Genomic DNA, 23,996 nt, shown 5'->3' on the forward strand with positions numbered 1-23,996 from the left:
TGATTGACTTATGTGAATGGGACAGGGTGGTGATGGTAGTGAAATGCTGTGGGAGATGTTTTCATGATACATTAGGCCTTCTTATAGCAATTTTGCATATCACAACATTGCTGCTGACCATATGCATCCCTTTATGGCCAAAGTCTATCCCTTTTCAAATGGATACTTCCAGGTCAATCCATCTTACAAAGCACCCATCACCTCAAACTAGTTCCACAAACATTGTAACGATTTCAGTTTACCCTGGTGACCACCATCATCCATAGATCTCCATGTAATAGAATACTTTTAGAAAAAGGTGAAATGAGAGGCAAATAGCATGAATGTATGAAGCTGTCAGCTTAGCTTTGACCAAAATCCCTAAGCAATGTTTCCAGCCCTTTTCTTTGAGGTATAGATTGAGCAATTGGAATGCCCTGAAGGTAAAAAGGAGGTACTACCCAGTACTAAACAAGCATTCCAAAGAAAACGTACGTTAAAAACCATGTCACATTACATGTTTTTTTTCAGTGATTTTCAGTCATATTTTTCATTTACATAACCTTAGTGAGTTAGACACAGTCAGCAGAATGCTCCCATGAATCCAGTCATTTAGTCTGTTATTTCTATCAACATATTCCAACTATCATTATCTTGTTCTGATAAAATTAATCAGTTTTTTGTCATAGGGGTAGCCCTGCATGCATTAGTGCTGACAACCAATGAATGCTTATCTGGAAGTATAATTCATATAATGCAGCAACAAGAAATAAGGAACATGGGTGTTTTAGACCTCACAAACATAAGAGAAGTTCATCTGTCTGATGTCTTGTGTTTTACATAACATGACAAATGCAAAAAGGAAAAAAGGGCAGACTGTAACTAAACTTGTGTACCTCTTAGCCCTTCATGCAATGTTGGCTCTGTCACGCAGCACATTATTGGCTGTCACAAAAAAAAAAAAAAAAAGGATACGCACGACTGCACTGAAAGGATGGCACTCAGTCAGTAAATGTAACATTACTGGTGATTTCTTGTCTTTTATATTTGACACGGTCTGATGACGAGATCAACAACTGTGTTTTGCAAGTCTGACATACCCCACGACTAGAAGTCACGTAATGTGAACTCACCTTCAAGGAATACTCCACCTAAAAATATTTGTTTTACATGTTAATTACCCCATGTACTTTGCAGTGGTGTAATGGGCCAAAAAAAGTTTTTAATCTCATGTTTTCGTGAAAAATGGAGAAAGTTTATCTAAAAACAAAACTCATTGGTGACCAGTGTTGTAAAATGGCAAACAATGTGAAAGATGCCCATGGAAAAAAGAAAGAAAAAGAAAGTATGCTTTTGTAAAATATCACTATATACAGTTAACTCAACCCAAAGAGTGCTGTATGTCCCCCCCCCCAAAAAAAAAAAAAAGGATAATGGCTAGACTGGCGGATGCTTTTGATGGTTGCCATATTTTGCTTTATATTCCTTTCAGACTTCTGAAAATACAGTATCAGTCAAGTCTGCCAATATATGTTGATAAAGTTGTTTCATAAACATGTAAAAGATATCTTTTACCGAATAGCATAATAAAAGTTTTATTTTGAGATTTACTGTTTAAAACAGCTTCCTTTCTATAACATCTAAGTAAAGCATTTAATAGGTAAAATAAAAGTTCTATCTGTCAAGCATTAAATGACTGTGACCTTCAATATTTTAGACTTGTACCTGGAAGTGTTTTGTGTGTCCTGGAGTAGCTGATACAGAAACTTTCTTGTTTCGCAGAATTGTATTGATTGTGGAACTTTTTCCAACATTTGGGTAACCCACCTAAACAAAGGATACAAAGTTTGAGTAGCAAAACCATACAATTAATTTAACAAAATAAACATTTTTGCCATAGGTTCTGTCATGGGGGGAGTTGCTGTATTTGGTAATATAGCAGTATTAAAAGAATGATATAACTTTACAAAAAGAAATGCATTTATACTCAATGGGATATTACATTAAATACCAATTCATAATTTTTTTCTGATACAAGTTTTGTTTAGAATTTATTGATAAAGCCATATATGTATTTAAGTACATATAACGGGCAGGTAAGAGAACCTCTTGATTTTACATGTTCTAAAATTCAGCCATGACATAACATATAAATTAAAGTTGGATCTTGTTAGGTTTATCATCATTCATATTGTTATATTAAAATACTATTATAATATATAGCAAGATATTAAAATTCATAACATTTAGCCATATCTACAGGGTGTCTTATGAAGCTTAGCCAGATATAGGACTTTAAAGTCCCACATTTCCAAACTCTTACCAGGCCCACTGTAATGTGTCCCTCTTTAACACAAGGACCAGAATGAGCAGCTCTGAACACTTTTAAAAGCTCGTCTTTGTGAAGGAGATGACTGGAATTCTTAATTGTTTTTTTGCAAGAAAAATCATTAGCATCACAGAACTCTGAGCCTTCAGAATTCTCATCTTCAGAACATGTCTTCCATTCATCCTCATCTTCACAGTCCTCATAAATGTCACTGCTTTGGTCACTCTCCTCCTCATCTTGGCACACCCTTGCAGTACTATTAGTTTTTGTCAGACTTTCTTGGTCATTCCCAATATGAGCAATATTATCTTGGTCGTCATCTTCAGAGGTGTCTGTCTTGGAATCAGTTTGCTGCTTTACATTTACTTCCAATTCTTCTTCCTGGGTTAAGAAAGTATAAGAGTCAGTAACAAAAGTTATTTTCCACAACTTCCTTCGTATATATTGCTATTTAGTTTATTGGCCTCAGACAATGATGAACTCCTCTAAATACAAAAAAGATAGAATTCATATACTTTTCCAGAAACAAGGCATATACTCTACTATAACAAACTCAGATTGTGCGAACAGAAGACAATGTACAGTATGTACCAATATATTTTAAATTCTCTATAAAAGAAGATTGCATATTACTTTCTCTTCATCCTCCAGTCGCTTTGCTTCAGCTAGTGCTGACCAAAATACAGCTCGGATCCCTTCCTTTTCAAAGTAACGTGCCCAGGCTCTGCGTTGAACTTGGGTTAATAGGTCAGCTTTGTTTATTAGCAGCATGTTTTCTTTATGCACCGACACTTCTTTGACATAGCTTTCCTAGAACACAAAATATTTGTTTAATGATACATTAGGCATGACTAGTTACAATTATAAGCCTGTATGCTGTTTCATTACTATTACTGCATCAAAACTAAGTGCATTTTGGTGAAGATATAGGACTATCTTCAAGAAACATCTGCCATTAAATTCTAACACTCCGACAGTGATTTTATAAGAATGTATAGCTAGGAAAATTAAAAACTATGGGTTGTACTTTGTAACAATATGTTTCATCCTCTACTGGCTTCCCATTATGCAAATTAGATACTAATACAAATCTTACGCATCTAAGTACCTTATTTTTTGAACTGGGTGAAGGCGACTATGCTTTAGGCAATAAAACCTTTTCAATACATGAAAAGTGAAATCAATGGAGTTCTTCATACTGTACATCATTATTCAAAATTAACAACAGAAATAGGAGTAAATGATTTATAAATTCACTGCGATGAGCTGGCGCCCTGCCCAGATTTGTTCCTGCCTTGAGCCCTGTGCTGGCTGGGATTGACTCCAGCAGACCCCCGTGACCCTGTGTTAGGATATAGCGGGTTGGATAATGACTGACTGACTAATTTATAAATTCACCTTATCAGTCTTTAAGGAGACTTACCAAATCCTGGCATCGGAAAAGCAGAGGATTTCGAGCATCAACAATCTGAACCACAATGTCACTGAATGATCAAAACAGAAAGACAAGACCAAATAGTGAAAGTTGTTTATCAGAAAGGTTATAAATTTGCTGAACAAAGTAAATGAGTGGTTCAAAGATGTAACAAAACAAATTATGTTCTACAGTATGATATTCATTCATTTTTCAAACATGGTTCATCCATTTAAGGGTAGTAGAGCATGCACGCTGTATACCTGGCAACACTGGATGCATGAACAGAAGAAACTGGATAAGGAGACAGTGCTTTTCATGGCACAATCATGCATACACACCAAGTAGTGCTGGTTAGGAGTCATTAGTTAACCTAAACACACATCTTTAGGATGAGCAGGAAACCCCATGTTTGTGGTTAAAGAACATGCAAATCCTGCACGAAATACAACCAGACAGGGTTTATAACCAAATTCCTTAAAGATGTGAAGAAGCAGCACTAACCACTGTAACTCTGTTTCACTGAAAGAAAATGCGGTGCTTTAAAATGCATGGTATAGATTTTTATGAAATTATCTGAACCATCTGCTTTGTATAAATCCAGAGTTTTCAGCATTCAAAAATTCTCAAACGTAAACATGAAGAATTAAATAGATAATATTGAAAACTGTAATTATACTTGCATAAACCTGACAAATACTACTACTGGTTTAGCAACCCTACTTTGAAATTTCTTAATCCAAAGTACTCCAAAATCTGAAAGTTTTTGAATGCCAGCATGACGACGTAAGTGGAAAAATCCACACCAGGGGTCTCTTTTATAAAACTTTACTTGGATTCAGGAGTGAAAATATGTTTACACCAAAAGTGGATGTGAATAACATATGTGCAGACTTAAAACAGATTTATTCTTTTAATGGAGGTGAGGGGGAGTCCCCCATGAAGGTCACAGCATCACAAGATAACAACTCACGATTGACAATACAGTGATCCCTCGCTATATCGCGGTTCGCCTTTCGCGGCTTCACTCCATCGCGGATTTTATATGTAAGCATATTTAAATATATATCGCGGATTTTTTGCTGGTTCGCGGATTTCTGCGGACAATGGGTCTTTTAATTTCTGGTACATGCTTCCTCAGTTGGTTTGCCCAGTTGATTTCATACAAGGGACGCTATTGGCAGATGGCTGAGAAGCTACCCAGCTTACTTATCTCTCTCTCTTGCGCTGACTTTCTCTGATCCTGACGTAGGGGGATTGAGCAGGGGGGCTGTTCGCACACCTAGACGATACGGACGCTCGTCTAAAAATGCTGAAAGATTATCTTCACGTTGCTATCTTTTGTGCAGCTGCTTCCTGAAACGACATGCTGCACGGTGCTTCGCATACTTAAAAGCTCGAAGGGCACATATTGATTTTTGACTGCTTGTTTTTCTCTGTCTCTCTCTCTCTCTTTCTGTGCTCTTGACGGAGGGGGTGTGAGCTGCCGCCTTCAACAGCTTTGTGCCGCGGTGCTTCGCATACTTAAAAGCCAAACAGCCCTATTGATTTGTTTGCTCTTCTCTCTCTCTCTCTGACATCTGCTCCTGACGCGCACTCCTTTGAAGAGGAAGATATGTTTGCATTCTTTTAATTGTGAGACGGAACTGTCATCTCTGTCTTGTCATGGAGCACAGTTTAAACTTTTGAAAAAGAGACAAATGTTTGTTTGCAGTGTTTGAATAACGTTCCTGTCTCTCTACAACCTCCTGTGTTTCTGCGCAAATCTGTGACCCAAGCATGACAATATAAAAATAACCATATAAACATATGGTTTCTACTTCGCGGATTTTCTTATTTCGCGGGTGGCTCTGGAACGCAACCCCCGCGATGGAGGAGGGATTACTGTATAGAGGATAAGCTGTAAAGCATTGGGCACTGCTAAGAAACAAAACACAAATGACAAGCTTTCCACTTGTGTCCAGTGAAGCGACACAATAACACCTGCATTCAAAAGTGCTGCGTAACACTGTTAAAACTGCAAACGACTCAAGCGTTAATGGAATGTCATTGCTTATGGTTGATAAAAGCAGCTTCATTCTTGCTAGATGTCCTTATTCCAATAGAAGTACAGTAAAATGCTCCAATTATGTTAGGAAAACCATATACTGCTACAAATGGCCTTTTAACATACAAAACCTGAATGTAGTGACTCATCAGTCAATTAATGATTTCCAGCAGTGGACATAATGAAGCAAAGGTTGCCTTAGATATTCTTGGAACCATCTGGCAGTTTCCTGAGAAGTGACAACAGGTAGCTGATATAAACTTAAAAAAAAAAAAAAAAAAGGTGCTTAGTGCAAATACGCAGCATTAGCCCTTTTAAAAGGAATCTAAAATATAGTCTATATGCACATTATAACAACGGGTCGGTGATATGAATTATTATGTGTGCAAGTTGTCATTTAGCTGGTTTGGCTGCACTTCTCAACTTGACCACGTCAAGGTAACACTGCACAACAAAGTTTTTGCTTCTTGAACACTGTTGGGTGTTTCTTATAGATTTTTGGGTGCTGATCACAAATATCACATCAAAATTTACCCATCACATACCGTTTCAGTTTTGTCATGATTTTTTCTTTTATTTGTATCCAAACATTTTCGCTCCCGTAAGTGACTTAACAACAGTTTGCACAATGTGTCCAGGCATGGAATCAGACCAGGTTGGAAGCTGTTCTGTGGAAGCTGACATCCTGGGCAGGTCTGAACAAGCTTGACGCTGTCTCAGTATGCTATAAAGGTGGCTTTCATACACCGATCCTGCTCATTTGGTTAATATAGATAGTCAGTGTGTATGTATAGTATCAGTATAGTAAAGTATAGTATCTGTAGCAATATAACAGTAAGTAAGCTTGATGCTATAGACGTTTTGGTGTCAGGCGATATGTCTCGTCAATGTTGTAACAGCCGTGATACATTCTGCTATATCTGTGGCGAATATACACTTGCACCTCACAGACGTTGGATGCTCTTGTGAAGAAAGCTTATTATCTGTATTTCGGCTGGTGATCAAGACAAGGAATGGGCGCCTCACATTTGCTGTGCAACATGTGCTGTCAGTCCGAGAGCCTGGCTCAGAGGCACTTGAAAGACAATGCGTCTCTTCATTGATTCGTCAATGTTAAGTAAGCATGAAAGCTGTTCTGCTACACAATGGCAATGTTTATCCTTCAGTACCCGCTGGCTATGCAGCACACATGAAAGAAACGTATGAGAATATGGAACTGTTGCTGAAGCATGTCCAGCAGGTACAACTGGAATATTTGTGGAGATCTTAAAGTCGTTGCTCTGTTACTACGACTGCAGCTCAGCTATACAAAGTACTGTTGTTTCATCTGTGAATGGGACAGCCGTGCCAAAGAGTCACACTATTCTCGACAGTACTGGCCACTCCATAAAAAGATAGTTCCAGGACAGAAAAATGTGGCACATGAATCGCTTGTCAACCCGGTAAAGATATTTTTGCCTCCTCTTCATATAAAACTGGGACTCATGAAGAATTTCGTGAAAGCACTGAACAAGGAAGGCGAAGGTTTTCATTACTTAAGACAGATGTTCCCAAGAAAAATCATTGCCAAGATCAAAGAGGGTATTTTTGTTGGCCCCCAGATCAGACATGTTATGAGTGACAAGCCGTTTGAAGATCTGTTAGTTGGGCCGGAAAAAATTGCCTGGAAAGCCTTCAAAGACGTTGTTGACAATTTTCTGGGAAATTACAGAGCCCCAAACTACATTCAGCTGGTAGACAAACTTCTCAAAGCATACAAGACAATGAAGTGAAACATGTCACTCAAGATTAATTTCCTCCACTCACACTTGGACTTCTTCCCCACAAATCTCGGTGCTGTCAGTGACAAACACAGTGAAATGTTTCACCAGGACATTGCTACGATGGAGAAAAGATACCAGGGCAACTGGAATCCATCAATGCTGACTACTGTTGAACACTGCAAAGTGATGCCCCAGACATTGAATACAAAAGAAAATCAGGAGAAAAACCACTTTTAATTCTGTTGAATTTAATAGCTTATGCGAAACATAAACGTGACTTAACACGTTATTGACAGTAAACATATAAATGTCTATTTCTCAGAGTTCCTACATGATGTAGGACAACCAAAACTAGATTTGTGCATACCCAGTAGGCACCTGTCACAATCAGCAAAAACATTTCAGGAAGCAAAACTTTTCAAAAAAAATTGTTGTGCAGTGTTATATGTATGCAAATATTCCAAAATACGGCTATATTTCATATAACTGTTCTATTCACAAGGAATGTCATGACATTTTAAAATGGAGTGGTAACTTTTCTGGTTCATTACTCCATTCACTCTTTGTAAATCTCCCACCTTGCCATCATCAAAGCAGCCTCACAAAAGAAAATTAATTTGCCATGCTTGACAAAAGACATCCAAGCACTCCTTCAGCATATTTTCATTTGCTCAATGTCTAGATTTAGGACACTAGAGTAATGGAGGCTGAAAATGGGGTTTTGTAGGCATACGTGCATAAAAAATTCTAAATCTGTCATCTCAAAAAGTAATAGCCATTTGCAACCTTAGTAATGTCTTGGTTGTATTTTTAAATCAAGTCAATTGCAGACAGAGACAAAAAATTATAGTCTTTTAAAAACTAAGATATTTGTGCGATTATAAACTTTTGAATGCTTGTGTGTACTATACTAATAAAAACTGCAAAACAATTAAGTTATCATTATTCAACTGAAATGTAGCAGCATTCCTTTTATAAGATAGACCTACGCTCCTAAAATGTAAACTGACAGGTTATGAAAATTTGAAATTCTGACTTGCAAGACCCTAGACGATTTTCTAATGTGGAGTTTCAGCCCCTGTACACAGACAGACAGACACCAAATTGTCCAAAAATACACACGTTTAAATTATATTCAATACTAGCAAAATACCCGTGCTTCGCAGCGGAGAAGTAGTGTGTTAAAGAGGTTATGTAAACATATATATACACATTTATATGCATATCTACATATACATATATATACATATACACATCCACATATATATATATACACATATCAACAAATATATACACATACATACATTCACACACACATTATATATATAGACATACATATATACATACATACATAAATACATTCACATATATATCCACCGCTGTTTTATAAACGAACGCCATATAAGGCCGTCCTTTCTCCTGGCTTAGCGGTTCTGTATTGCTTTATTATTCGTTTATTACGATTGTTATAGTTATTGTGTAGCTATTCGAGACTCACTTTTCTGTTCAGGTACCCATTTCCTTTATGTAATCCGCGGATTCTCCGCTATTTTTTGATCGTTTATTACGATTATAGTTATTTATTGATTCCCTTCTTTAGCTGACTGCCTGCTCATACAAGGCGCTCTGCTGTTTTTTTGTGAAGCAGCCTTTACACAGTTTCTCCACTGTTTTATAAACGAACGCTATATAAGCCCATCCTTTTTCCTTGCTTCGCCAAGGAAGCAGCCTTTTTATTTAATCCACGGGTTCTCTGCTGTTTTATTGTTCGTTTATTACGATTGTTATAGTTCTCTTTGTATATCACGTTGTCAGTTCAGCACTCCGGTTGTAAAATGACCAAGCCGTGCAAGCTTACTGTTGAGAATGCAACGTATAGTTGTACAGGAGAAACGGCAATCTTGCCTCAAATCAATGGCAACCTTTTGTAGATCTATGAAATTAATTTAAACTTTAGGTTTACACGGTGATTTGTTTCCGAAGTACCTGCACTCATGAATATGTCTGTATGCGTCAGTCGCTTCATATTCTTTTCCTACATTATCAATTGTGTAATGTGTTTTTTGAACAGGTTTGAGTCATCGAAGTGATCACTCGTGCTGCGTTCAGTCAGTTCACGTGAGCCGCTCTCTTGTGTGATGTTGCGATGTCCACGGCTTTATTTAATGTTAGCTAAGACCCAGCACTTAAAAGTTTCTTGCTACAGCAATTTTAACTCTGTTACAAAGTGATCCAAAGTCTTGTTTATACCTCGTGTCTTCTCATTAAACTTGTATGTCGCGAATGTGGTATTGCAAACGGCAGCGGGAGCGCTTCTATAAACTTAATTTAAATTTACGGTTTACACCGTGCTTTGTTTCCGCAGTAGCTGCACTTATGAATATGCTTGTATGTGTCACTCGCTCGCTTCTTATTGTTTCGCTGCCTTCTCAATTGTGTAATGAATGTTTTCTTCAGCGCTCTTTGGGGCTCTTCCTTGTTTTCTACGTACTGCGTTCTCAGTCAGTTCACATGATTACGTGGGAGGCGTGATGACGCGATACGCAACTCCGCCTCCCACGGCCATCGAGCTGCAGTCTATTACAGTATATGGACAAAAAAGAGGTTCCAGTTATGACCATTACGCGTAGAAATTCGAAATGAAACCTGCCTAACTTTTGTAAGTAAGCTGTAAAGAATGAGCCTGCCAAATTTCAGCCTTCCACCTACACGGGAAGTTGGAGAATTAGTGATGAGTGAATCAGTCAGTGAGTGAGTGAGGGCTTTGCCTTTTATTAGTATAGATACAGCACCTCACAATGCTCAAATCAGCTATATCACTCACATCTTCTCTCTTCTCACAAGTCTTCTGTCGCCTCTACTCCTCCACTCGCAAGCTCCGTCCTCTTCCACCCAACTCCGGCTCAACTAATGGAGTGAGGTGGGCCCTTTTATAACACCCTGGATGTGCTCCAGGTCCTTTGTGATGATCTTCCAGCGGCACTTCCTGGTGTGGCAGAAGTGCTGCATGAGCACCCGGAAGCACTCCAGGTGTTCCTGGAATTTCTTCCGGAAGCACTTCTGAATGTAGCAGAAGTGCTGCAATCCAGAGCTCCACAATCCTCTGGGGGCTCCAACAGGGTTGAGCTTTTAAGCTCTGATCCCGTGGCCCTCGTGGTCCAGGGGAGGTATTGTCCCTCTCCCAGTCCTTCCAGGTGTCCCAGCCATACACCACACCAGCATCTGAATTTTTTCAAATTCCCCATTGGTCAGCACTGCTGGAGGATTTCTTTAGTGGGTGATGGCTGTTCACACAACATCCTTTTGTCTTATGAGTCATGTAATGATCGCCAATAGAGAATTCCATTATGTGGGCACATACTGAAGGAGAGGCTTCCCTTTTTGTCCCATCTCTTAGCTGCTGCCTTCTTATTCCTGCCTTTTAGTGAGTGTTTTACCAAGATAGTTGTGTTGCTAAATGACATCCAGTAGTCACCCACCAATGCAACTGCCTTTGCACTTCTAAGTTGCTCCATCTTTATTATTTTTGATTCTTGTATAAATCATCAATTCGTGCAGCAAATGTACGACATGATGCCAATGTTTATGTAACATCTGACATTTTCGGTCTAATTATGTTTAGAAAGCCTTCATCCTCAAAAGTAATCCATTTTGAAAATCCAGTTTAGAGTGCTATTACTCATTGACTATAACCTTCTTGATATAAAACTTGCAATTTTTTGTTGTCAATGTGTGTTGACATTTCCAAACTTATCCTCCTCAAAGCACCCCCATTATTTGTGGCTACCATCCATTGTAGCCATCCATTTGTTAAATTGCTTGACTAACATACCTGACTTGACTAATTACCTTAATAATTTGAATCACATGTGCTGCTTTTTGAAAGGCTCAGGTGCCTCAAGAGGAGGTATGTTCTAGCCATCTCAGAAAATATTAATAATTCTTTGGAAAACAAAAAAATGATTGTTACTTTGCAAATTTACTTGTACTTATTCTAACATAGTGTTTTCACAAGCATAAAGATTTCCTGCCAAGATAACTAGCTTTAAAAATTGTTGGGTGGCCTAAGATTCTTACACATTACTATACAGTAATCCCTCCTCCATTGCGGGGGTTGCGTTCCAGAGCCACCCGCGAAATAAGAAAATCCGCGAAGTAGAAACCATTCGTTTATATGGTTATTTTTATATTGTCATGCTTGGGTCACAGATTTGCGCAGAAACACAGGAGGTTGTAGAGAGATAGGAACGTTATTCAAACACTGCAAACAAACATTTGTCTCTTTTTCAAAAGTTTAAACTGTGCTCCATGACAAGACAGAGATGACAGTTCTGTCTCACAATTAAAAGAATGCAAACATTGCTTTCCTCTCTGTTTCCTTTGAAGAGGAAGATAAATCAATAGGGCTGTTTGGCTTTTAAGTATGCGAAGCACGCCAGTACAAAGCTGTTAAAGGCGGCAGCTCACACCCCCTCCGTCAGGAGCAGGGAGGGAGAGAGAGAGAGAGAGACAGACAGAGAAAAACAAAGTCAAAAATCAATACGTGCCCTTTGAGCTTTTAAGTATGCGAAGCACCGTGCAGCATGTCGCTTCACAAAGCAGCTGCACACAGAAGGTAGCAACGTGAAGATAATCTTTCAGCATTTTTAGACGAGCGTCCGTATCGTCTAGGTGTGCGAACAGCCCCCCTGCTCACACCCCCTACGTCAGGATCACAGAAAGTCAGCGCAAGAGAGAGAGAGAGAGAAAGTAAGCTGGGTAGCTTCTCAGCCATCTGCCAATAGCGTCCCTTGTATGAAATCAACTGGGCAAACCAACTGAGGAAGCATGTACCAGAAATTAAAAGACCCATTGTCCACAGAAATCCGCGAACCAGCAAAAAATCCGCGATATATATTTAAATATGCTTACATATAAAATCCGTGATGGAGTGAAGCCGCGAAAGGCGAAGCGCGATATAGCGAGGGATCACTGTATACAGTATACACATACATATATATACAAACATATATTAAAACATCATGCAATACCTGAACAATGAGGCATAATGAAAATATCCTAGTAACTAAAACTTTAAATGATTGTCAGCAATGGATCTCTTAATAAAAACATTTACACGACAAAAAAGAAATACAAAATGTACCTTTTTTCAATGACTCTCCAAAGCTGCCGCCAAAAATCCAGGTTGCGCTCAAAAGGGGTAAGGATTAGTTTCTGTTGTTCTTCAAGCCTAAACACACAAAAGCAAAGTCCGATTGTAAACAGGTTACTTGAGCTGTGATTATATGCAGCAACATATCATTCCTAATTCCATTCCGCTACCATTCAGTAGTTACTTATAAAAGCTATATATAGCATTTTAGATGGTGTACATGAAAATTAAAAATTCACTGTCATGAATTTGCATCAGTAGCAACAATGAAAAAGAATATGATCATGGACTTTTCAGAACTAAACCACTCAATCTAATGAAGGACATGTAACCTAATAGTGCATACTGTAGGTAAAGGACACCTACATTACCATTGGACGCAGGATACAAGGATCTATTGTAGGCCAACTGCTGTTTTCGATCTACATGCTTCCATTTGGTCAGATTATCTCAAAGCATAACATGAGCTACCACAGCTACGCTGATGACAAACTGTTTTCGATCTACATGCTTCCATTTGGTCAGATTATCTCAAAGCATAACATGAGCTACCACAGCTATGCTGATGACAAACAAATATATTTATCAATAGTGCCTGATGACCCAAACTCTCTTCGTTCACTGACTCAATGTCTTACTTGTGTTTCTGAATGGATTAGTAGTAATTTTCCCCAAGTTAAATAAGGAGAAAACAGAAATCTTAGTTATTGGCAAAAATATAGTGAGGGTACTAGAAACAAACTTCCATTAGGCTTAAAAGTCAAGATGAAGGTAAAGAACTTACGGGTAACTATTGACTCTGACCTATATTTTAAATCTCATATTAAGAGGATTACCAGGAGAGCATTTTTTCACTTAAGGAATATAGCAAATGATAAATCCCTTATAACTTTGCAAGATGCTAAAAAATTAGTTCACGCTTTTGTTTTTAGATGACTAGATTACTGTAACACACTCCTTTCAGGACTACCCAAGAAAGACAATCAGTTGCAACTAGTGCAAAAAGCAGCTGCCAGAATCTTAACTAGGAAAAGAAAATCTGAGCACATCTCTCCAGGTTTGATGTCACTACATTGGTTACCTGTGCCATTCAGAATTTACTTTTAAAATACTGCTAATGGTTTACAAAGCCTTAAATAATCTCACTTCATCCTATATTTCGGAATGCCTGTCACCTTACACTCCAAGTCGTAACATTACAGTGGGTACGGAAAGTATTCAGACCCCCTTCAATTTTTCATTCATTGTTATATTGCAGCCATTTGCTAAAATCATTTAAATTAATTTTTTTCCTCATTAATGTACACACAGCACCCCATATTGACAGACAAAAAAAAGAATTTTTGAAATTGTTGCAGATTTATTAAAAAAGAAAAACTGAAATATCACACTGTAGATCTTCGAATGAGTGTCTGATTATAATTCCAAGAGCTAAACTTAAAAGAAGTGGTGAGGCAGCCTTCAGCAGTTATACACCTAAAATCAGGAATAGTTTACCAATAGAGAGGTTCTCCAGGCTAATATGGTGGAGCATTTTAAAATAAATGCTAAAAACCCATAATGTGGCTTTCTCATAGCTACATTTTAGTGTATCCCTGTCAAACTGTATGTACGTTCAATTATCATTTTCATCAAGGCTCCGCAATCCATACTAATCCCTACTATTCTCTGCTGTTATTTTTCTGTTTTCCACCATCTGATCAAGGCATCATGAAGTCCCTACATCGAAGGATTGAAAGCAGTACCCCAGATGTTCACATGTACCATTCTTTCCTTTGTATACTAGAATGTGTACACTTCTTTTCCAATCTTCAAGAAGCTTCCTTTCACAGGTCTGTTAACTGTTCAATTCAAGTTCCTTCTGCTCCCTTTAATATTCTTAATTGTGCTCAAGGTGTGCCTACTGCTTTATAGATCTTCATCTGTGTCAGTGTTTTTTAGCCTCCTCTTACCAAAATATACAACTCCGTCCTTCTATTTTCTCATAACAAACATCCTTATCCCATATGTTTTCCTGATTCAGCAACCTCTCCATGTGCTTCTTCCAGATACCCTTTATCCCATTATGATCATTCATGAGGTTACCTTCTGCCTTTTTCAAGCAATTCACACCTTCTACAACCTGCCTTTCTTTTGCCTTCCGCTTCATGATTCTGAATACATCTATATTTCCTTCCTCACACTGTAGCTCACTTGCAAACTCTCATCTCCAAAGATGGTAAACTGACACATGCTTGCAGTCACTCTGACTGGAAGCTTACACTCTGCTTTTAGTTTTATACCACAATATTTCTTTGCTTGATTTTTTCATGTTGCATTTTGGCTAATCCAAATTTGCTAAGTCAATCTACCTGGATTTGAATCTCATTTGCAGATTCATCCATCCATCCTCTTCCGCTTATCCGAGATCGGGTCACGGGGGCAGCAGCTTGAGCAGAGATGCCCAGACTTCCCTCTCCCTGGCCGCCACTTCTAGCTCTTCCGAGGGAATCCCGAGGCATTCCCAGGCCAGCTGGGAGACATAGTCCCTCCAGCGTGTCCTGGGTCTTCCCCGGGGCCTCTTCCTGGTTAGACGTGCCCGGAACACCTCACCAGGGAGGCATCCTGATCAGATGCCCGAGCCACCTCATCTAACTCCTCTCAATGCGGAGGAGCAGCGGCTCTACTCTGAGCCCCTCCTGGATGACTGAGCTTCTCACCCTATCTTTAAGGGAAAGCCCAGACACCACGCGGAGGAAACTCATTTCAGCCGCTTGTACTCGTGATCTCGTTCTTTCGGTCACTACCCATAGCTCATGAACATAGGTGAGGGTAGAAACATAGATCGAATGGTAAATTGACAGTTTTGCGTTTCGACCGACCGATGCAGAGCCTGCATCACTGCGGACGCCACACCGATCCGCCTGTTGATCTCACGCTCCATTCTTCCCTCACTTGTGAACAAGACCCCGAGATACTTGAACTCCTCCACTTGGGGCAGGATCTTGCCCCCAACCCTGAGAGGGCACTCCACCCTTTTCCGGCTGAGGACCATAGTCTCTGATTTGGAGGTGCCGATTCCCATCCCAGCTGCTTCACACTCAGCTGCGAACCGATCCAGAGAGAGCTGAAGATCACGGCCTGATGAAGCAAACAGGACAACATCATCTGCAAAAAGCAGTGACCCAATCCTGAGTCCACCAAACCGGACCCCCTCAACGCCTGTTCATAAAAGTTATGAACAGAATCAGTTATGAACAGAATCAGTGACAAAGGGCAGCCCTGGCAGAGTCCAACTCTCACTGGAAACGGGTTAGACTTACTGCCGGCAATGCGGACCAAGCTCTGACACCGGTTGTACAGGGACCGAACAGCCCTTATCAGGGGGTCCGGTACCCCATAGTCCCGGAGCACCCCCCACAGGATTCCCTGAGGGACACGGTGGAACGCCTTTTCCAAGTCCACAAAACACATGTAGACAGGTTGGGCAAACTCCCATGCACCCTCCAGGACTCTGCTAAGGGTGTAGAGCTGGTCCACTGTTCCACGACCAGGACAAAAACCACACTGTTCCTCCTGAATCCGAGGTTCGACTATCTGACAGACCCTCCTCTCCAGGACCCCCAAATAGGCTTTTCCAGGGAGGCTGAGGAGTATGATCCCTCTGTAGTTGGAACACACCCTCCGGTCCCCCTTCTTAAAGAAGGGGACCACCACCCCGGTCTGCCAATACAGAGGCACTGTCCCCGATGTCCATGCGATGTTGCAGATTACTGAACAAATATGTTTGTGTGGACTCTTCTTTTTTTGATCATTTCTCTTGCTAATTTAAGAATACTATGGATCACTTTTGACACAATGAAGACTTAGTGTAACATCTCTCTATTATAAAAAAAAAAATCCTGGAAAGCAAAACCAAGGCTACAATACGTGATCTTCTCGGAAGTTCTCGGAAGACATTTAAAAGACCCGCGAGACAAAAGAGACATGCCACCACGGTGCGTCTCGCGGGGACCGTAAACATAAGACTTGGTGCCAACAGATTGTCCCACGTCTCAAGGGGACGTGGAACATGAGATTCTTGCAAAACACGCCCTGCTTACAAAAGATCTATATGAGGACACCCATCAAAAAAAAAACTCAGTCGTGTAAAAGTACGTAGTACACACAGATCATGTGCTCTCAGCACATATAAAGCGTTTAAGGACAATACGGAGAAGAGAGACCCAAAGGCGTTGGAGAGAAAAAAAGGCATATAAGAGATTATGAAAGCAGTGGAATTCGAAAGGCTCAAACAAACGATGGCTCAATACACATGCAGAGAAAGGTACAGAATATGAAAGCAGTAAAATTCAAAAGTATTGTAGCGTCCCAGCCAGGTTGAGGGCTTTTTGGTTTTAAGTGACTGTTAGGTCCGATTGAGGGAGGGCAGAGTACAGCACAGAAGACTGATAGCGGGGTATTGATTGATGTGGTATGGGGGGGTGTTGGAGAGGGTGCTAGAAAGTTGTGTTTGGGGTTAGGAAGTCGGCGATTGTTCAAGCAAAACTTTTGTGACTTTATCATGTCAGTCGCTACAGTATCAAAGAAAATATAGAAAAGATTGCATTACCGCAAACAAAAGGTGATTAATCATCAGAACCAGGTGTAATTGAAAAAAAATAGCAGGACAAATCAAGGTCAGAAATAAAAGGCAAAAAGAAGACAAAAAAGTCTTTTTGCATTCGCATCCTTCAATGCACAAAACATGGATTTACACAATAATGGACCATACGCTATGAGAATCTGTGGTCCCAGAACAGTTTAAGCAACGACAAGTTAAATTTCAAAGAATACACAATTCGGTTGGGTGTATATTGATGATCACGGAGAAGCGATGCAAATGTTAACAGGCAAAAAGAAAGGTAATGTATATATTCCACGAATAACATTACACACCAAAGGAGATCGTGATAATGCCATTTGTATTAAAATGTTTACAGTTTACTGTGAGAATAGCTTTTGCTATGACAATCAATAAATCATAGAAACAAACATTAGAAAAACTAGGATTATTTATTACAGAAACAGAAACAATATTCACTCACAGGCAGTTATACGTTGCGTTGTCACAATGTGTCTCCAAAAAATATTGTTTTTAATGAAGCTTTAAAGTAAAAGTGCAAAATAATGAAATTGAAACAATTCCAAAGTAAAAAAAAAATGTTTAAATTGTATATCCGATTAACCAAACAAACACAGGGGTTGGCGAGTGAAGTTAGCAGGGGGCAAAGCCCCCTATTAATTAATATTATCAACTAATCAATCAATCAATCCTATAATTGGTCACTATTCTAACAGTATCATGCTTATATTTCCTGCAGAGATGCATTTTGGGAATGTGCTGTATTGTTCATGGATCTTATATCTGTTAGCTCTGCCTTTCTGACCTAGACACAATCCTTCTTCATTTCCTCATGTTTGTCATTGAATAAAAGTCAAGGCATATTATGCAAATAATATCTGAACCGTCAATCATGGAGCTGCAGCTCCAACATGTTCTCTATTAAACATTATATATCTCCAATAAACTGAGTCCACAGGTAGACTCCAAACAAGGTGTAGAAACATCTCAATGATGATCAATAAAATAGCACCTGAGCCAAACTTCAAATGCCATAATACCCTCATGTAAATGTAATATTTCAGTTTTTTATGTTTGTGTGGACTCTTTGTTGATAATTTCTCTTGCTCTTGATTGCTAATTTAAGAATACTGTGGATCACTTTTGACACAATGAAGACTTAGCGTAACATATTATCAACTAATCAATCAATCAATCTTGTAATTGGTCACTATTCTAAGGGGTCGTTTATACTTCACGCTCAGAACACGTACGCACCTACATCATGGCTGCCACGCGTTCCCAGCGTTCATTTGACGCGTCCTCTGAGCAGGTCCTCAGAAATTAACGCGACGTGTGAGCAAGTTGCAGTACCAGCAAAAAGTTGGGGGGCACAGTGTGCTAAAAGCTGGAATGTGATGTCAGACTCTCCGTTTACTATCTACATGTGACAGAAAGCCTCTATGTGGATCCTAGTAGGATCAATGTAGGCACTTCAATGTTTGATGGAATGGTTCAATGTGGTGAAGCAAAATGCTGACATACAGATGCATTCGTGGTGCTTTTATATTCAAGTGTTGCATATTCCCGATCATAATGACACGATACATTTAAAAGTCTCACATACCATCTTTTTTTTTTTTTTTTTGCCATTTCACAACAGCAACATAATGTACAGCGCTGTATTTGAGCCACTGAGAAAAAAATTAAGGACATGGTGAAAACGTGTATTTTGTGATTAAAGTGGAAATTTCGGCTTTAATCTCAAAATGTCCACTTTAACCTCGTAGTTTACTTTATCATTAAAGCAGTCCGTCATAAACGTCATCCCTGTTTGTAATCACTATGGCAAGCAGCAATAGATCACCACACAGAAAAAACATTAAATGTATGATATTCCAACTCTGCAAATTTAGAATCTTTAGATTTATACTTGATATCACTTTCATGATGCTATGCATTAAAGTATGTATGTTACATTGTACAGATAAATCGTTAATTCCATTTAAATAATGAATACTGTTAATAATTACACACATGGGGTGACACGGTGGTGGAGCGGTAGTACTGCTGTCTCGAAGGAAGTCACGTCGCTGGTATTCCCTTCTTGGATTCCACACTGTGCTCCGGTTTTGTTCCAAAGATATGCAGATTTGGGGATTTGGTCCTGCTAAAATGACTCTAGTATATGTGTGTGCTTGTATTCACCTTGCAATGAGCTGAGGCCCCATCCAGGGATTGTTTCTGCCTCGTGCCCAATGCTTGCTGGAATGGACACATCCCTGGATTGATGGATTTAATCATTAAACATCCTTTTCAGAGATATTGCGGTAAGGTGTCATCGGAATTTAATGGGTGTTCCAGGTAATTCACAACACAGAGAAGCCGAACCTGTTCTCACTGTAATAATATCTCGCACTGCCACCTGCAGGATTCCTCCAGATTTACATAAAGTATGCGTGCAAGTATAAACAGTAAAACGCTTGCGTAGAAAGAGCGTCCGCTGCAGCATGCATTGCGTCACGTGAAGTATAAACCCGGCCTAACAGTATCATACTTATATTTCCTGTACAGATGCATTTTGGGAATGTGCTGTAGTGTTCATAGATCTGTTAGCTCTGCCTTTCTGACCTGATCATAATCCTTCCTCATTTCCTCATGTTTGTCATTGAATAAAAGTCAAGGCAAATTATGCAAATAATATCTGAACAGTCAATCATGGAGCTGGAGCTCCAACACATTCTCTATTAAACATTATATATCTCCAATAAACTGACTCCACAGGTAGACGCCAAACTAGGTGTAGAAACATCTCAATGATGATCAATAAAATGAGATGGTGATCAATAAAATAGCACATGAGCCAAACTTCAAGTGCCATAACACCCTTATGTAAATGTAATATTTCAGTTTTTTATTTTTAATAAATTAGCAAAAAATCTTTTTTCGCTTTGTCATTGTGGGGTATTGAGAGTTGCTTGATGAGGGAAAAGTTAAATTTAAATGATCTTAGCATAATGCTGCAACATACAAAATGAGAATGGGTCTGAATACTTTCTGAATGCACTGCACATGCATATATTATATACATACACATACACACACACACACATAAACAGATTAAAAAAACAGGCAGATACTTAGAACAGGCAAAGCATATAATCCTATCAGATCTGACCACAGATATGGTTTTGGTGCCACATAGTTCCAGCATCTGGCATATTTTACACACTACAGTATCTAGTGTTTGCTGATAATTGTAGAATAAACTCAAAATGTCCAGTTAGCAACACATCTCTGGGCATAAACACTGTTAATAAGAGGGGTCAGTGAGCCCTTGAATGTGAAAGCTGTGTGACTGAAGATTGGAAAAATGTCAATTTTGTCTGGTGAATCTCGGTTTCTGCCACACTAACTTGCCTGCATCAATGATACGGGCAGGTGTTAGAAATATGGTTTGTGTAATATTTTCTTTGACCACATTAGGCTCAGATTGTGTGTTTTACTTTTTTTTTTTTTTTTTTTAACATATTTTTTCTACATGTCATCTTTAATATTCTGATACCTTTTTCTTTTATTTTTGCAAAGTGCTATCAAAGTTGTAAACAGAAAGGCGATGCCCGAGCTTGAACAACCCAAGTTAGTCTCCAAAATCTCCTGTGTATGGTCACTTTCATTTCCTGTTAATCAGAACAATAACAAGCAAAGATGTAACAAAAATGCATCCTTTTATAATATCAAAATCAAGATTAGTGTTAAGTGTTTTGTGTACAAGTTGAATCCCTGTTTGATAATGAAGCAATTGGTTCAACATTGTGAATAAAATCAATTTATTTCATTGTATGTGGTTTATGTCTGCTGAAAAGAACATTTTTTTGCACAAGCCCTGTAGGTAGTCTGTAGTCCAAAAGGAGAGCATGAAAAGCTTATACTCACTAAATAATTTTCTTTTCTTCTATATACTTTACCTTCTTTCTTTCTTTAATGGAGTGCTTAATCGTTCTCTGCAGATTCAATTTATTCTTCTGCTTCACTGACCTAAATAATTTTTGTCGTTTCTAGTAGTTTAATGTCTTTCACAATCCAAGTTTCCTGTTTGCATATACTGTACTTTAGTAGCTTTCTACTTAGTTACCAATCCCCTGTACTTCATGAGAATCCATGCAGTCTCATCCAGAGATAGATGTTATGAAATCCACACTCTGTCAGCATTAAAAAAAATCCATCCATCCATCCATTTTCCAACCCGCTGAATCCGAACACAGGGTCACAGGGGTCTGCTGGAGCCAATCCCAGCCAACACAGGTCACAAGGCAGGAAACAATCCTGGGCAGGGTGTCAACCCACCGCAGGACACACACAAACACACCCACACAACAAGCACACACTAGGGCCAATTTAGAATTGCCAATCCACCTAACCTGCATGTCTTTGGACTGTGGGAGGAAACCGGAGCGCCCGGAGGAAACCCACGCAGACATGGGGAGAACATGCAAACTCCATGCAGGGAGGACCCGGGAAGCGAACCCAGGTCCTCAGGTCTCCCAACTGCGAGGCAGCAGCGCTACCCACTGCGCCACCGTGCCGCCCCATTAAAAAAAATAAATAATAAAAAAAAATACAATGGCTGTATTCTGCCCTTTCAGTTTCGATTTGGAATTTTGTTAGTAGGTGAATAACATCAAGACACACCTAAAGTCATTCAACAAAGAAATATGTTATACATAAGCAAATGTGGCCATAGAATTTTTCCAGGATTCTGTTGCCTCCATTATTAATGTGCTGATAGGTAAAGTATAAATTACTGTCATGAAGATACCACTAAATTCACATGACAGATAGTATGGACAGTAGTGAAAAGCAAAATATTCTGAGAACAAATCCATTATTGGGCAGTGATATTATACACAATCTTGTATTGATGTACAGTATAGAAAAAATTCCCCATTCATCCATTTGCTTACAAGAAGCAGAACTGCCATGTTGCCATTTACAAACAAACCCATCAATATCAGATAAGTATCTAAGTCATTATCCTAAACAAGTTTCACTGCATATAATGCAGCTATTGTGGTACAGTAGACCCCTGCAAGTCACGGTTCAGAGTTCGTGGAGAGAACAGGAAGCAGGTGTACAGAAAACCACAACTTGGGATGGTGAAAGTGGCCAATAGAATTTGAAACTGCAACTCCCACCAGTCCCTGCAGTGGCTCTAATTGGTCTTCTACTGAGGGTGCTGGGGCTGTTGAGGTCAAAGGATGTCAGCGCAGCTTTTAAAAAGCGGGCCGGTGAACAAAAGATAAAAAAAAAAATTATTTGTAATTTGTGTTTCAAGTTCCTGTCTGTCTGCCTTCTGTTGGGTTACCTGTACTTATTCATTTTGTCCTGGATCGTTTCGTGCATCTGGATTGTCTGCCTGTGTACATAAGGACTGTAAGTGGATTCATGGCCATCCTGCAAAGAAAGGAGCGCTTCTGAACCCGTCCACCCGTCTTCACCATTTCAGGAACTACTGGTAGGACTATCTATACATTCCTATTCAACGTGTGGATCTCTGGACTATCTATTTTCATCATTACATTTCATCCGTTGCCATTTTTCATGAACTTTTTCATGATTAACTGTGTTTTGTTTGTGCTTTGTTGTATTTAATGTGTAATTGCCGTAAGGGGAACGGGGGTGGTATCGTTGTTTTCTTAATCCAATTGTTTTCATTACATTCTTTATTTGCTGTTTGATTACCGGTTTGCTTTTTTTTTTGCCTCCGTTTGTGTGTGCATGCATGCGTTGGGTCAAGGCTGGAATCTCCACCATAAAAATAAATCACTGTTGTCTCAATTGCGGCTTCTCACGTGACGCTACGCTTACTTTAATGCCTGAACCGTACCTGTCCTTTTTGGCCGATTGCTTTGTTTCTCTCTCCTCCCCCAGATAGGGGTTGTGCTCCCCTATGATGTTTGTCTATTGTTTAATCGTTAACTAACTGCATACTGAGCACCTTTTACTTCTGAAAGAGACATGTTTGTTTGAATTGTTTGAATAGAGTTCCTGTCTCTACAATCTCCTGTGTTTGTGTGCAATTCTGTGACCCAAGCTGCTCTAAGACTAGCCTGCAGGCATCAGCGCTTACCTCCGAGTGCTTGCTTGCAGCCAGTTTAAGCGCAGTTGGTTCAGTGATTTAAAGCCATGGTGTCAGTTGCACTTTGTACATATTGTTCCAGTAGTTTTTTTAAATAGTTTTTACAGTTCATTAGCAGTGTGTAAAATGATCAGTGTTGCAGTAATTGTGATGCTCTTTGCATGAAAAAAACGTGTTCCATTAAAATTCCACTTTTTCTTTGTTAATTGTGATGTTTACATAAAGTGCAGCAAAAAAGTATTTGACGTCCAGGGATGCATTAACCCCCAAGTATGTGGCAGTTTAACGGGTAAAGCCCCAAGATGCCACCGAAACGAGCTGCACCATCTAAGGCTTCTGGCAATGAAAACGCGCTTGCATGAATTACAGTACATACAGCTGTAACATCGGTATTTTACATTCTAGCACTGTGGGAGACATAGCAGTACAGTATACAGGTTTACCTTTACACTCTTTATTTTAGTAATGTATTAAGCTGAGTTTGAAATTAAGCTAAATTGTTTTGGGGGCATATTTAGGGTTTAAACTATAAAAATAGACTTTTTTTTTTTTAACCACATCCAAAATTTGCGTTTTTTCACAATTCGCGGG

General features: G+C 39.2%; 1 protein-coding gene across 1 annotated transcript in view; it reads right to left on the reverse strand.

The window, feature by feature from the left end:
- lsg1 (large 60S subunit nuclear export GTPase 1) overlaps nucleotides 1-23,996 on the reverse strand; it is a 38,158-nt gene that overhangs the window by 8,385 nt on the left and 5,777 nt on the right. Inside the window, exons 5-9 of the mRNA XM_028795040.2 lie at nucleotides 12,676-12,762; nucleotides 3,732-3,792; nucleotides 2,942-3,118; nucleotides 2,303-2,689; nucleotides 1,705-1,806 (exon numbers count right to left, since the gene is read on the reverse strand). Coding sequence (XP_028650873.1) covers nucleotides 1,705-1,806; nucleotides 2,303-2,689; nucleotides 2,942-3,118; nucleotides 3,732-3,792; nucleotides 12,676-12,762 — 814 coding nt within the window. The remainder of the gene's footprint in view (nucleotides 1-1,704; nucleotides 1,807-2,302; nucleotides 2,690-2,941; nucleotides 3,119-3,731; nucleotides 3,793-12,675; nucleotides 12,763-23,996) is intronic.

This window comes from Erpetoichthys calabaricus, chromosome 2, assembly GCF_900747795.2.
Source record: "Erpetoichthys calabaricus chromosome 2, fErpCal1.3, whole genome shotgun sequence".
In the NCBI taxonomy this organism is placed as follows: domain Eukaryota; kingdom Metazoa; phylum Chordata; class Cladistia; order Polypteriformes; family Polypteridae; genus Erpetoichthys; species Erpetoichthys calabaricus.